This window comes from Columba livia, chromosome 4 (genome assembly GCF_036013475.1).
Source record: "Columba livia isolate bColLiv1 breed racing homer chromosome 4, bColLiv1.pat.W.v2, whole genome shotgun sequence".
In the NCBI taxonomy this organism is placed as follows: Eukaryota; Metazoa; Chordata; class Aves; order Columbiformes; family Columbidae; genus Columba; species Columba livia.
In genome coordinates this window covers 66,284,357-66,299,566 of record NC_088605.1, presented here as the reverse complement: position 1 = coordinate 66,299,566, position 15,210 = coordinate 66,284,357, and the positions used below count along the sequence as shown (strand labels likewise).

The following is a 15,210-nucleotide window of genomic DNA, read 5'->3' as shown; positions in this document are numbered from 1 at the left end:
TACCTGGACTTCTGCAAAGGTTTTGACATGGATTCCCATAGCCTGCTCCTGGGGAAACAGATGCATTATGGTCTAGACAAGTGATCGGTGCGGTGTGTGGGGAACTGGCTGAAAGGCTGCACCTAGAGGGTAAGGGCAAATGGCTCTGTTTCAAACTGGCAACCTGTCACAAGTGAGGTCTCCCAGGGACTGATATTGGGCCCAGCGCTTCTTAATATAAGTGATTTGGATGATGGGATCAAGTGTACCCTGATGAAGTTTGCTGATGATACCAAACTGAGTAGGGAAGTGGACACCTGGGAAAGGAGAGCCACCTGCAGGAAGACCTGGATAGTCTGGAAGAGTGGGCTAACCTTATGAAGTTCGGCAAGAACAAGTGCAACATCTTGTGCCTGGGAGAACATAACCCAGGAGCGCAGCACAGGCTGGGATCTAACTGGCTGTGGGGCAGCTCTGTGGAAAGGGAGCTGGGGGTCCTGGTGGACAACAAGCTCAGTATGAGTTACCAGTGTGCTGTTGCACCATAGAAAGCAAACAGGATGCTGGGTTGCATTAGCAAGGGCATCACCAGCAGAGACAGAGAAGTTCATGTATTCAGTTTTGGCCTCCACTACGCAAAAAAATGTGGCAGGCTGGAGGGAGTCCAGAGAAGGGCCACAAAGATGATCAAAGGACTGAGAAGCTGCCATATGAGGAAAAGCTGAGAGAACTGGGCTTGCTTAGCCTTGAGAAAAGAAGGCTAAGGGGAGACCTCGTCACTGTGCTCCAGTATTGACAGGGTGGCTACAAAGAAGATGGAGACTCCCTTTTTATAAGGAGTCACGTGGAAGAGACAGGTGTAATGGGCCCCAAGTTACTCCTGGGGAGATTCCAATTGGACAAGAGGGAAACTCCACAATGAGAACAATCAACCATTGGAATAAGCTGCCCAGGGAAGTGTTGGATTCTCCAACATTGGATGCTTTTAAGATTCAGCTGGACAGGATGCTGGGCCATCTTGTCTAGATTCTGATTTTGCCAAGAAAGGTTGGATCCCTGATGTCCTTTCCAGCCTGGTATTCTACGATTATTTGTTATGTGTGATGCTGTTACTTCAGGGTGCAGCTATCTGCTGTAGATTAGAGGCTTTAGATGGAACTGATTCAAAAGGTTCCGTTTATCAAGTAACCCAGTGAAAAAAACGAATGGAGTAATGGGTAGTCTAAAGCCACATTGCTGAAACTGAGTTGCAATTACATTATTTAGTATGTTTTTACAATTGTAATTCTATTAATTATTAGTCTTAAACCATGTAAACTGTGTATATTTACTGTTGAACTGTAACTCTGTTTCCATTCCCTGCCTACTACTCAGCATTAGAGTGGAAGTCAGCCCCCCCCTTACACCAGCTTCCCACGCTAATCAGACACAGACTGATAGGGGGTCCAGCAGGTGTTCAAGGGCATCTCTGGATTAGACTCTGCAGGTTAGTGTCACTGCTGGGCAATTTCAGCATTATTTGGTTTTATTAATGCGGACACTAAGCTATGGGTGGTTTTGCAAGATTCTGTACACTAAAATTCCTCTAGAATTGGCAGTAGTAGTCAAGTCATTTGTGTCAGTCTTACATTCTTATGGGATTTTTTTAAGGCTAATCTTTCTGATTTATAGGCTCAGTGCTTACTATGTCTTTAAATATTGTCTTTGTTTAAAGGAGTATTTTTAAAATTCTTTTTGCATGCTGCTTTAAAGAATTTATCAAGGAATAAGGAATGTAGAAGGAATGTATGTAAAGAGAAGCATTATTCTACAAAGACTGACAAAGTAGAGCAAATTTTTATGAATAAATTTCTTGTCTGTTTTATCATCTTCCAGGTCATTCTGTGCTTAGGTCTTACTGTTATTGCAGACTGTGATTTGGAAGGCATCTGATTTGTGAAGAGGGTGGAGCTGATCTCTTTGTGGTGGGGATGACTGACAGTATTTGCTTTTTTGAGTTCTTGTGGGTGGGGACAGAGCACTCCTTCACTGGGGGAAGAGAAGATAAGTAGAGCAACAGATACCAGTGCTGTAAGTATTTTCCCAGTTTTGGCAGAAAGCTATCGTTAACACTTATTTTCTCTTTGCAGCGTTCAAGAAAAGGGCTGGTTTTTCCATTGTTAGTTGGTGTTTAAGTATAGCTTCAAATACTCCATACCACACCCACCAGCAAAACACATCAAAGACTAAATGATAGGCTGATAACTGCTCTAGTGTGCTTACTTTCATCAATTACAGCTTGCATTGTTGGCCTTCAGTGGTGGGGTTTGGATTGTAAAAGATGCTCTTAGTAGTTTCCTTCTGCATAGAACTTACAATGCAATTTGACTTACTCCATTTGAAGTAAGCTCATTGTGAATAGTTAAGGCAGTACATGTTCTTAAGGATTTATACATTAATTGTTAGTATTATATTGGTTGTTGCTGGAAAGAGTTGGTTATGTGAGTGTTCTGGGACACTGATACCTCAGTTACCTGCATAGTTACTACATCAGGTGTTATTGTTTTCATAATGTTTCTTGTCTCTGAAGATTTTTGAGAACTACCTATTTTGCTTACAACAAGAAGAAAAAAGCATCCTGTAAAAAAATAGAGCAGAAAGCCCGTGTAGCTAAGTAGAGCAACTCACAAAAAAAGTTTGGGGTTTTGAGTTTCTTGATGGGGTGAAGCAACTTGGTACTATTACTTGTGGACCTTGTGCTGGATGCCAGCATAAACTGCTATTTTATATTCCTTTAAAAAGGTTGTCTGCAGGTCTCTTGTTTTGAGTCTGGTTACCTGTATGTATGTATGCTGGTAAGTGATTTTGAGTTTTGTTTTTAATCGAGTTTTTAAAAAAAGCAGAATAGTAAGTTACCAGAGATAAACCCAGTATGATTTAACAAAGAAGACTCTGGACGTGAATTTTTATACATTATCAAAATTTATTAAATATCATCTACAAGTAACTTTTAATAGTTCTTTCAATAAATAGTTGTCTCTCTAAGTTTATTGACAAAGTGAGAATTAATTAGTTTTCCAACGTACATTTTGAGCCCGTAGGGCTTACAGAAAGGATCAAATGTGATCTTAGAACAGACTGCCTTATCACCCAGGCTAAGAAAATACAGTGGTCCCAAAATGGGCAGCAAGCTGGTAAGCCACAGGGCAAAATGTATAAATTAGTCATAATTAAATATTTAAATAAATAATGGAGCAGTAAAAATAAAAATGGTGATCTGATTATTTTAGCATAGATATCAGAAAGTTGTTCAGTTCTTGGTGAAATGCAGGAAACCTCTTCTTGTCATGAGCTTCACAGATCTTGCATCCAGTTCCTTGGGGAGTTAGGTCCTGCAATACAGGTATTTGTTTTGATTGGTGACAACTCTGTTGCCAGCTAGTTTTAGCAATAAGACATCGACTTCTGTATGTTAAGGGGTTTTTTTTTAAGAAAAAAGAACCCTTCAGGGGGGTTTGATGCTTTTGGTTGGTAAGTGTTAAGAGATGACATGATGAAGCAGCTGCTTATAAAAAGTGTTTTGTAAATGTAAAAATATTACAAGCTGAATGCTTTCACTCTCTATGATAAATACTGCAGCAGAGGCAAATCTTAATCTCTAGCCTGAAGAGGATTTCTAAAATGAGTAAAGGATCTCTAAGCTATTGTTTATGTAACATATCAAGGTGTATTAATTTATTGTTGATTCTTTACATTCATAAATTTATGGCACAGTTTTCAAAGCCATTGCTTGCACAAATCATTATTATGCTCCTAAAAGCAAGTTTTTGTCAGCGTGAGATGCCTTGCATGATTTAGTAAAGAAAATAAATGTCGTATTTTTTAAAATGTTGACTTGTATAACTAGAAGGGATCAAATATATTTTACTCTGCAGGCTGATCATGCAAATAGATGTTGTCACATAGTTTAATGTTATGATATTTTTGTATATAACCTCATCTTCTTAAGGGATGATAACACATAGACTTTGAAGCACAAAACCACTGATCCTGGCATTGTCTTTCACTAACACTGAAACTTCTACTTCTTTTTTTTTTTTTTTTTTTTTTTTTTAACTGGGTATAAAGATTGCCTACCATGAGACTCTGGAGATTCATTTTGATATTTCGAAGATTATGAAAGTCCTCATCTTCAATTTCATTTTCCAGGGTGCCCATTTCTGTCAGGTAACATTGTAGAGTGTGCCAGCTGCACTCCTAGAACAGTAAGAAAATCATTATGACTTGTTTACTGAGAACAATTTTACTTATATCAGCCATGAGACTGGTTTTTTTTTTCTATAACGTATATTTCATTCATTCCCCTTGTACTGTAAGATGTTATATATGGCCTTAGTTCTGTGGTAGATTATTGCGGCTTTTGACACGTGAATAATTAACATTTTCAAAATGTGGGAATATCTCTTGAGAACAGAAGCTGTAGCATCGGCTCCTAAAGCAGGCTTTACTCCCAGTTACCATGTGCCAATCATGTCTTAGTCAAAGCCTCTGTCAGTTTTACAGTGGCCTTTTCAGAGCCATATTCAGTTGCTGCACTTTGGTTGCTTCGTCTAATATCTACAGCTGATCTGGCTTTTGAATATGATAAATAACTTTACACATCACTCTCACAAGCTATTTCAGGCACTCAGTGACAATGTTATTAATCAGCCTCATACATTTGCATTAGAGTACAGGAGCTCTGAGGTAGTTATGTCTTGATGTTGCCAGCATATGAGAAAAATGACTCAGATAAGGAAGTGGTTGCAGAATCTCACTTGAAATCTTTACTGAGACAAGATGACTGTTAAGTGAGAATTCTTCTGGATTAAAAACTTAACTGGAGGTTTAAAGTAGTTGACAGATAAGTTGCGCAAAGACTTTAACTACTTCCCAGTACTAAGTAACTTGATGCTCTTGTTTGTTGATACACTTGTGCGCTGAATTAAAAAGTAATGCTGATCAGCGACCTGTCAGTGATGAATAGTCTGTGGTAAAGGTGTACGTAGAATGCTAGCTGCACTCTGGTGTGCAATTTTTAGAAAGATGCAATCAATAGTATTCTTGTGGAACTAAGTCTTAGATATTAACTAAATACCATAAAACATGAATATACAGCTAATATATTCAGAATGGCTTGGTAAAGTTTTATTCCTGAAAAGAGCTAGATAGAGCATAACTGAATTTCATCATTGGTGGAATATAGAACACTTATAAATTCTTAAACAGAACCTACTAGTGGTTCTGCATCTAGTTTAGATAATACATCGGCAGTTTCATATAGATTGCTTTAATTAATCTATTTCTAAGTCTCATTTCATTCTCGGTGTTTAAATGATTCTTTAAACATTTCTATGTTAATTCAACCATGTATTAAGCAGGATTAATAGGGAGAATTCATTTTGTGTTACATATTGCACAGAACAATTAGGCAAAATTGCATATCACCCTGTTAATGTTTGAAAACACAAATCAAAAGTAGAAGTGTCTTTTAAGAACCAAACTCCCTAGGCTGAATTCAGGCTATTCAGATTTGTATTTTATATCTGCCCGTCTAATAAGCCAGTTACTTTGGTGTAACTCAATAACATAAAGTAGCCATACTATAGAAATCCTTCCGTAAACAGAAAATTTAAACTCACCTGTTTCTCATTTGGTGTGTAAAGATCAAGATGAATCTTCTGTAGAACAGGGGGAGAAAAAGTTATTAATTTTTTTTTCTGAAAAAATACATAGGGGAAAAAAAATAGAAAAGGAACTTAAAATAAAATCGTCCACTTACATTCTTGCTTTTTTCCAGGAATTTTAAATCTTTTATTAAAGCTTTAAGAAGTCGATCTTTTTCTGTTGCCAGAGATGCTCCATAAGCGGTGGTCATAAGCATCACAGCTGAAATACAGCTGAAGATCAGTACTTTGCACATCATGTCAGTGTTCTGATTATCTGTATGCTAGTATTTGAGTGGTGATATATGATGAGAGCTGATAAGTTGTCATTAAGCTGTTTAGTGTATTTATACTTTTTTTCTGGGGGGTGGGAAAAAGATGGGGGCGTCATGTAAAAGAGGTTTTATTACACATTTTTTCATGTGTTCTACCTGTATGGCAAGAATCATTACTTTTGTTTTTCCTCCCCTGATGACACTTTGGAATTTTTATAAAGCAAGAGGGATTTTACCTACATTCACTGGGGTAAGAGAAGCCCACACTCACTTTAGACAATCTCTCTGCATGAAACACTTTTTCCCTCATGTGCTGTCCCACTCCCCCATAGAATATGCTACTGCCACACAAAATGTTGTTCTAAAGATGTATCATTTAACCCTTTTGTTTGTTTATCTGTATGTATTTATCCTTCCACAAATTCTGTGGCATTTTTGAAGAAGAAAGAAGCATTCTCATTTTAGTAATTGTTGATGAAACAACAGGAAGAAAGTTGGCTTCCTGTCTGAAGGTGGTTTTACCTGTCATCTTTTACACAGACAGTTAATGTAAGCTGAGGTGCGTGAGTCAGTCTTTATACCATTAAATTTAAAATGTTTATTGAAAAAAAGGGCAGGACTCTTTGTTTTGGGATGTTAAACCATTTTTCTGTTACTGTATGTCTTAATGCTGTTCTTTTTTCCTTGTGTGCACCTTTCACTTTTCTCCAGCTTATAATGAAAATACACTGCTTTTTAAAGTATTTACAGATTTTTCTCACTGATACCTAACCCACTGCGTTTTGTGGTGTGTATCACAGTACTGAAGTTGAGAGTAAGCAGTCATTTGATGCTGAACTTGCATGATATTGCTGAACTGTTGTTCTTTTCTGGTTCAGAGGTCTGTTGACTGATATCTTTGGAATGCTATGTGCAGAGTTTAAAATTCGAGAGTTTTCTTAATTCCGAGTATAATTCTGAGCTAAATACTCCCCCTACTGCCCAGAAGTCTTTTACATTATATGAAACTATTCTTTTGCTTAGTGAATTCAGTTGCTGAAACTGTGTGGAATAAATTCTGGGTTTGCATGCTATTGTGGGTTGAAGTTTTGTAGCATTCAGAATGAGCAAGACTGGGTAGGTAACTGCTTCAGCCGCCACTGCATGTAAAACTGTGTGTGGAAATTTACAGGTTCTGATCATGTAATCTGAGGGAGAGTGAATGGGTTCAGAGTTGGTTAGGATACACTTCTGCTTGGATTAAATACAGTCCATTATTATAATTTGTCTTATTAGTGTCTGTCTATTAACCATTAAACTGGTGTTAATTAGCAGCATGATCCCAGCTGCTGGAGAGCTTAGTATTAATTTCCTGCTTTTGAAATAAGTACAGGTATTTAATGTGTATAGTCATACGGAAGCCCAAAGTAGCTATTGTAACTTGCAATATGTCGTATTTGCACAGTTTGAGATGTCTTCTGGCACTATATCTTTTGTCTTGCAGTTATTATTGATAGTAAACAGTTTCAAATTAGTTATGACAGCAAAGGTGAACTGCTGAACGCTGCGTTCCCAGCTTTTCTCCAGGGTGCTTATAAAGTTAGATCATTTTATTCAAGGTTTTTAGTTGTTCGGTTTAAGTTAATGTGTTTTGACTGTATAAACAGAAATAATAGTGAGCACAAGACATGTTTTTGTTTGTAATGAAATTGGCATAACTGTTTACTGTTTTCAATGCTATTCAGTCTTTGCTACATTGGCTCAATAATATTGTGGAGATTTCTCTCCTCTTTACAAAATATTACATGGAAATAGATGTGGAAGCACTGACTGAGATTCTGAATCTGACACCTTTCTGGAGTAGTTTGTAGCACGGTTTAGGTTAGAGGTTGCTCTAAGCACTTCCTTTGTGCTGGAGCATTGGGGTTTTTTGCATCAGTGCTTAAAATGCAACACAGCCAGCACTGGATTATTGCTTTATTTTCCCAGCATTCTGCTGTTTTCTTTTGCAAATCATGGAGAACTTAAAAAAAGATAAAGCCTGAGCATTCTGTCCAATTTTTCAGCAAGGTCTGCTAAAAAACTAACACTGTTTGGGTAACTAGCTCACATGCATCTTTGACCATAGGGCTTTTAAAAACAGTTTCCTCTTAAGTTGTTTTTAGGTCATAGTGTGCAAAACTGTGATTTTAGTTGTAGTTTAGGTGTAATTGGAGTCAGATCTTTATCTGGTAATGGTTTTTAAAGAATAAAAGAGGCTTACATTTCAAGGCAGCAAGGGCTGAAGTTTGAATATGCACTGTTTAATAAATTGTACAAAGTAGTTTGAGTGATTAATTTTCCTGTAACATTTTGCTGCAGGCTTTGTGGTCCAGTGGGAGAAGGTGACAGATCTTATTTTGACCATTTTTATTGGATTTGGGAGGAGATGGCTTGGAGTATATTGATAAACCCCGAAACAGCACAAACTCTGTTATTGTTAACACATAACTTTATGTTTGTGTTACACCTTAGGTTTTAGGAGTCTGTCCTGCTTAAAATTTAGTCTTCACTATGCTAGCTAAGCAATTCCCAAAGTAGTTAGACTACTTTTATAGGCTCTTCTCTCTTCCATGTGTACGTGGAAGACAAACCAAATCTAACCACAAGTAGTAGAAAGAAAGAAGCGGAATCTGACCACAAGTAGTAGAAAGAAGTTGCATCTGCAGGGACACAGTCAGAACATTTATGGTCATGGTACTACTAAGACTATAGGTCAGCTGTAGAGCGGCCTTCTTTGTGACTGGTATGTTGTCATGATGGTATAAGCCCCCCGACAATTCCCTGTGGTACTGTTGTGTTTCAGTAGATGTGTCTGGAACTTCTTTGTCCTTTTTTTTTTTTTTTTTAATTAAGTTTTTCTTACTTGTGTATTTTTCACCTAAGTGCTGTTTGTCAGATTATAACAAACCAGTAGTTCATTGTCTGCTCAGGGGCTCATATACTGTCAGAGATGGATAGCTTTTTCACACGAGAATATGCTGATGTGCTATAACTTTTAAATACAGTAATATATCTCTCTGTATGGTGTTGGACTTCTTGCACTTGTCAGGTTTCAATAATTGCATTCAGTCTGAGCTTGTGGTTTTTTACTAGATGAGGAATTACATTGGGTTTTATTCAGAGGTGCGCTGATTTAGATAGCTCTGCCAACTTCACCACAGGAACCGAAATTGCTCCTTTATGTTGCCTTGGAATCACACAGGATACGGTAGTGCTGCCAATGCTGAGCCCCCAAAATCCTACCCTTAAAATGTATTGGGAGCAGGTACTGGTGACCATGTCATCTGTGGGGTTTTGGTTTTGATTTGGTTTTGATTTTAATGCACAATTATGAAAGGTTGGTTGATTTCTATATTTTTGTTCTAAATAAAATATTGTTACACTAAAACAACATTATAAGAAAAACACTGTAAAATGTACCATACCAGAAAAGCTTTATGGAATGCTTTAAAAGCATTGCCTGAATTTTTAAGGAAGATTAGTTAGCAGTAAAGCAAATGTATGAAAGGAAAACAGTATTTGTGGATAAGGGAGAAGAATGTTTGTGTCTTGCTGTGGTTTTAGTGCACTGTTTATTGGTTTTGTAGGACTTATGCCTAATATAAAGAATAAGGGATCATTTTCTCTGTTAGAAAATGAGTAAAAGTAGATGACACACACTGACTAAACTGATCTGTACAACTTCAAAGTCTGGAAAATTTTTTACATAGGATCTGACTCCTCTCAATTTAGGTTCTTATTGTGTCTTTCTGAACTGAAAGATTGCATCTTTCACCCTCTCCTTCCCTTGCAAACCTGATGACTGGTTAATTTTGGAGAGAAGTTTTGGTTTCATTGAGGTATTAGGAATCTTGTTCATCAAGGTGCTTGCCTCCTTTCTCCATCACCAGATCAAAGTGGTATTCAGCTAAACTCACTGTGAATGTCTTGTTTGGTGCACTTCAGTTCATGTGCAGGTTCAGACTCCTACTGTACAAGCGTGCTTTGACAAGATTACTGTCAGTAGAGTCATAGGAACCATAGTGGAGTTCATATGTCTGATGAAGGTGATAACCATCAATTTGTGATCATGATCTGTTGATTTAACTCTTTCTAGCTGTGTTCTAGGGCTGTTTTAAAGGATTTTGAATAGTAGAGGTTGTCTGCTGTTTGAGATCTCATAATTTATAGGTAATAACCTGTAGAAAGTAAGCCTTTAGTATTCTTCCTACATCAGTAGAGAGACTTATGTAAAGATTTTTGAAGTGAAGTTTTGAATAAAGGGTTGAGTAGCAGTTTTTTATCGTTCAATTTTAAGCCATCAGAAGGAGATAGCCACATCTTTCCTTCTTCAGCCTTCTCTCGGTCTTTTTGTTCAGTCAAGCAGTAGCAGAGGTTCATGATTCTGCCTGTATTCAAATGTAAAATTCATTTTATTAAAGGTGTTAGGTTATGTAGGAGTTAGTCCAAAGAACAGTATCTGCTTGAACATTGCCATCAAGAACAGAATGACAGTGATTTGGAGAGAGGCCTGAGGAGAAGAATTGTGTTGCACAGGTCTCTCCGACCCGGGGGGCTACTGGTAACAATGGCTGCTGTATGGACTTCACCTGCTGCCTCAGCCAAACTAGCCTCCGCGTCCTAAAAGGGATTGTTGTATGGGTCTCTCCAACCTGGGGACAGTAACTGCCGTCCAGAAGATGGATTCTCACCTGCTACCTCAGTCACACCTGCTCCCCACCCCCTCCCTGAAACAACGGCCAGCGAAGAAGAGCATGCCCAGAAGCTCGCCAGTGGTCCTGAGTCCACCCAATGAACCAGAAGGAGACCCCTGAACGCAGGTGCAGGTGGGTCCTGGCACGCAGAGCGGAGATTTTTTGAGCCTGCGCAGTTAAGCCTGGATTGTGAAACAAAGGTGGAGATTGGCCTCAAACAGTGGGAGCGAGGTGGGGTGAAGAAGCATAAAAGATGACTCCCAAATGGACACCATTGAGATCTGTCACCAAAGGATCATGGATCACAATGGAGGACCGGCAGGATGCTGTTCGGGACCTGGGACCATAGGGACACCTTTGGACCCGTGGTGGTAACCAACCTGCTTTCCCCCTTTTCCTTTCCCGTTTTCTCTACTTTCTCTATCACGTGCCGCTTTACAGGCAAAATAATAAAGTAGCACCGTTTGATTGAATTTATAACCCCTTGGCATTTTGTTTGCCTTAATTTTGCGTTTCAGGATCAAGGTATAAATGAACCATCATGAGTCCATCGCTGAATGAACCATGACAGGCTAATAACAAAAGAATACAAACTTTAAATAAAAGAAACAGCACGAAACTGTGTGAGTTCAGTACACCCTGTAAAATGCAGCACCTTCTTTCAAAGCCCCTGTGATCCTAAAAATCTCTAACCGATTGAATAGGTGAGTGCTGTATTTTCTGTTGAGCGAGAACAACCATGGAGATACCCGAGTTAGAGCCAGCAAACTGTCTCCATTTTGCACTACATTTTCAATAGATACTACAAGTAGAACAGTTTTCAGATAAAGGCAACGGATTCCATAACATATTGGTATTTAAAGTTAGGGATGAACTGATACTTGTGTTTATAAGGAAAGTTAAGAAAAAGCAGGAGAAAGCTTTAAATGGTTTTCCTTTCTTGCTTCTCACAGGATTATAGCATGAATTTTGCTGATTCACCAATGTATGTGGTATCTTCTTCACTGCAATGGTAAAGGACGATGCGGGAAGGTATGCTTTGCATGGCTTGTGTGACAAGGACAAATGAAACAAAAGGTAAAATGGAAGCAAGGAGTTGCCATATTGGATTAGAACAGTGGTTTTAACTAGCTGGCTATTGTCCCTGATTAGGGCAAGTACCCAGTGTTTCAGGAGAAAGTGCTGAAAAAAAAAACCAAAGTGAGTAATTCTTAGAGTGAACTTTTCCTGTAAGAATGTCAGTGGGTTTTTTTTAAAGAAAGTATTTTGGTTTTAGACGTTTAACTAAAATGATCTCAGAATAGGCAACGATTGGGAATCCCTTCACAAAACCTGGGTTTTTTAGTACTTTTTCATTGAAAGGGCCAACATTAAGAGTGAGCAATTTAAAAAAAAAAAAGTAGTTTTAATAATTACGAACTAGCTTGTCCTTGGGAAAAGTAATTTTAATCTTTCCTTAGAAACTCATGTTCCAGACAGTTCCTATCCTTCTAAAAGTCTTGTTTGTACTTGTTTAATAGGTGTGGATTTAGTTGGGGTATGGGGTGAAAGACTTACGGGAACCTTGGTGTTTCCCATCACCATAGTTAGCATCGGCTAAGGGCATGGTTCCTAGCAGCGTAGTGAGATCTCACAGGATAGGTCTCTCCCCTCTATATATTTAGACAGTCGTGAATCTGCCTTGTGCCCAGCTGTGTAGCCTGATTTTCATTTTATAGAAGTGGTGTCTTGCCGCACGTCTGCTCAGTTCATTTTTTTTCAATGCAAGTCATCGTACCATATACCTCTTAAATGCTGTAGATACTGATTCTTCCTTGAAACATTAAGAACCATCTCTAACTGAATTTCTCAAAGCAACTTTCACCCAATGTAGAGCATTTGACATACTCACTATTATCAGATTTATTGTTGACAGCAGTGTGTTTTGATTATTCATTTCTGTTGGTATGTGAAATACAACCAAAGATCATGGTGATTGTATATCTCCACTGACTAGTAAAAAGCAAGAGCAATGTGAAAAACAAAGGATGAGGGGAAGGATCTGAAGAGCTAGAGGCTGGTCAGCGTCACCATAATCCCTGGGTAAATTAGAGAGCAAGTCTTTGGGGACTTGAAGGACAAGGAGGTGCTTGGCTGCGGGTCAGTACAGATTTACTGAAGGGCACCTTCTGCTTTAACAGCCTGGTTGCCTTCTGCAATGCAGTGTTGGGTTCTGTGGACAAAGAAGGAGCAGTGAATGTTCCCTATGTCAGCCTGAGCAAGTAGTGTTGCTGATGGCATCCTTTCAAGATTGTAGAGGTGTGGTTTGGATGGGAGGACTGCAGAGTGGGTGGCAAAAGCAGCTGCACCATTAGGTTCAGTAGTGGTCAGTCATTTGCAGCCTGTAGAGGTCTTGGAATATTTGTAGTAGGCATCTCTTGTGGTGATCAAACATGCAAAACATGCAAAAATATGTATATGGCAGAGATGCATCATTTTATCTCTGAAGTATATGTGAGCATTAGCACTTGAAGAAGTTCACTTCTTATACAGTCATAATTATTTGTATAGAAGTTGCTACAGAATTTTATTAGAACAAGAATCTGAAATGGCTAAAAAGTCAGGTAGCAGTATGTGCTAAATGTTAACTATCCCTAACTTTTTTCCTTTAATTGTTGGCCAATGCAGTTAGGGCATTATAAGAAGAGCTTCTTCAATACATCTGAAGAAGAGCAACTGAAATTCTTTTAAAACTTCACATTTTCAGGAAGTAAATTCACAGAGGTTGTGAACTTCAGAGTCAGTGGTTTTGTTTTATGGTGAAATGTGGAGTGATTGCAAATCTGAAAGAGAAGATGAATTACTGTGAGTTACAGCATAATGTGAAGTAGAGTTGATTGATAAAGGGTAAGGATTAGGACTGGATGTAACACAGGTTAAAATGATGTGCTGTTTTTACAGAGGAAATAGTTTAATTTTTGCAAGATTTCTCGGTGAACTTGAATGGCTTCTTTCTGTGTAGGTATAATCTATCTTGGGTAGGTCCGGCATACATTTACAAGGATGATAAGCCTCTTTCTTTTTTTCTTTTGTGTCCAAATGGATTTTGTGAAGCTGTTTCCACAGTAAGTGCTTCCAGTATCAAAACTTCAGTTACGTGTTTCCTCTTAGCTGAACGTGCACCAAACGTGCTAAAAGTGTTCCCAGTAAACCCACAAAATAATACAAGTGTTAACCTATGCTAGTTTTGTTTCACACTTCTTTTTAGGTGAAGAGCTGTAGAGACCATTACAAACGCACTGCTGATGAGACACAATTCTGTGAGTCTGGCCCACTGATTTTGTTGGCGTATGGGTAGAAAACTGAGCAGGTCCTTCAGGTTCTTGTCCTTTATGATTTCCAGGAAGAAGTATGTGTTCTGGACTTAGATGTTGGATATTTCTCTATCTGCTTAAGAAAAAGGAAAGCAAATTGGAGGGATTCTGAAGAGATGAGATCAAATCAGAGCATTGTTCTTGAGCGGTGTCACCATGGGTTAACTATTACTGGTGCAGTGTGATGGGAAGGAGCTACAGAGTGAAAGTGTCATGAACCCTCTGGTATTCTGCAGAGATTCTTTCTGCAGTTACTGTATAATTACTCGTTGTTGTAATGTATACCAAAACTCATTAAAATACTCACACAGTGTTCTAGGTGCGTTACCTTTAGGAATAGGCATCAGTGATACATAAGCTGTTTGACCACCGGTGTAATCATCCTGGTGGGCCTAAGACAAAGAGGTGCCTTGTTGTGGCTGTAAGGAAACTGAGATCTGGCAAACGTTCTAGGTAGCTCAAATTAGAACAAGACTTGGTTTTGGTGGGGAATGGGGGAGGTCATTTAAAGAGAAAGAGTAGGGATACTTTGGAGTAAGAGATGAGGTTGCTTTCTTCCATACTTCTCTTTCAAAAGGCAGTAAATACTTTTGTGTTTTCAGGGCAGAGCTCATCTGTGGTGTCTTATTGGGTTGTCGCTGTACTGTGGTGAGTGGTGTGAAAATTTTAAGAAATTCTTATGTGATAGCCAGGAAGCAACTCGGCATGAAAACCGGTTGACATTTGCCACTGCCATGCAAACTCTGACCTTGGTTTCTCTTTCAAATACTTAGGAACATATCACAGGCTACTTTTGAGTTGCGCTAGAGAAATTTTAAGTTACTGTGCTGAAATATACAATTACTGCATTTTATCTTAAGACACTGGATGATTTAAAGCTCACAGTTCTATTCTTACATGCTGCTTGTTACCTGTGTAACAGAACTAAACAACTAGGAAAAGCTGTAATAGTAGTTCTTGAAGTAGAAATTCATATGCCTTTATCCAATGCTGGTGACTGCTGTCACTATGCATGTGCAAAACCAGACAGGTTGGAACAGATGAACATAGCAAAATACTTTCTGATCTATAAATTGAAGATTTCATAATTACCCCACTCTCTCCACAGCCCCTCCCATGTCCTGGAAGTACAATTAAATGGCAGATGAATTCACATCTTACCCAAATAGGACCAGTCTTTGACCCATTACTTCGTGAGAAAGTA

At 38.5% G+C, this 15,210-nt stretch overlaps 1 protein-coding gene and 1 long non-coding RNA gene across 4 annotated transcripts in view; one reads left to right on the top strand and one right to left on the bottom strand.

The window, feature by feature from the left end:
• Nucleotides 1–2,943: 2,943 nt before the first annotated feature.
• LOC102091580 (interleukin-15) lies at nt 2,944–5,923 on the bottom strand. Its single transcript, XM_005510665.1, has 4 exons — nt 5,780–5,923; nt 5,640–5,678; nt 4,096–4,215; nt 2,944–3,350 (listed from the first exon to the last, which is right to left on the bottom strand). Exons 1-4 carry the CDS (start codon nt 5,921–5,923, stop codon nt 3,240–3,242), a joined length of 414 nt encoding a protein of 137 aa, XP_005510722.1. The 3' UTR covers nt 2,944–3,239.
• LOC110364861 (uncharacterized) overlaps nt 4,061–15,210 on the top strand; it is a 75,225-nt gene continuing 64,075 nt past the window's right edge. For all 3 annotated transcript variants that reach the window (XR_010472435.1, XR_010472436.1, XR_010472434.1), the window contains exons 1-2: nt 4,061–14,654; nt 15,115–15,207. This is a non-coding gene — a long non-coding RNA (uncharacterized LOC110364861). The remainder of the gene's footprint in view (nt 14,655–15,114; nt 15,208–15,210) is intronic.

Bases quoted from the DNA above. Each gene is read 5' to 3' on its own strand.
- LOC102091580 (XM_005510665.1), bottom strand. From the start codon at position 5,923: ATGATGTGCAAAGTACTGATCTTCAGCTGTATTTCAGCTGTGATGCTT. The intron at 5,679-5,779 runs GTAAGTGGACGA...CCTGTTCTACAG, and splicing joins TCCTGGAAAAAAGCAAGAAT to AAGATTCATCTTGATCTTTA. The intron at 3,351-4,095 runs GTAGGCAATCTT...CCTGTATTGCAG, and splicing joins TGAATCTCCAGAGTCTCATG to GACCTAACTCCCCAAGGAAC.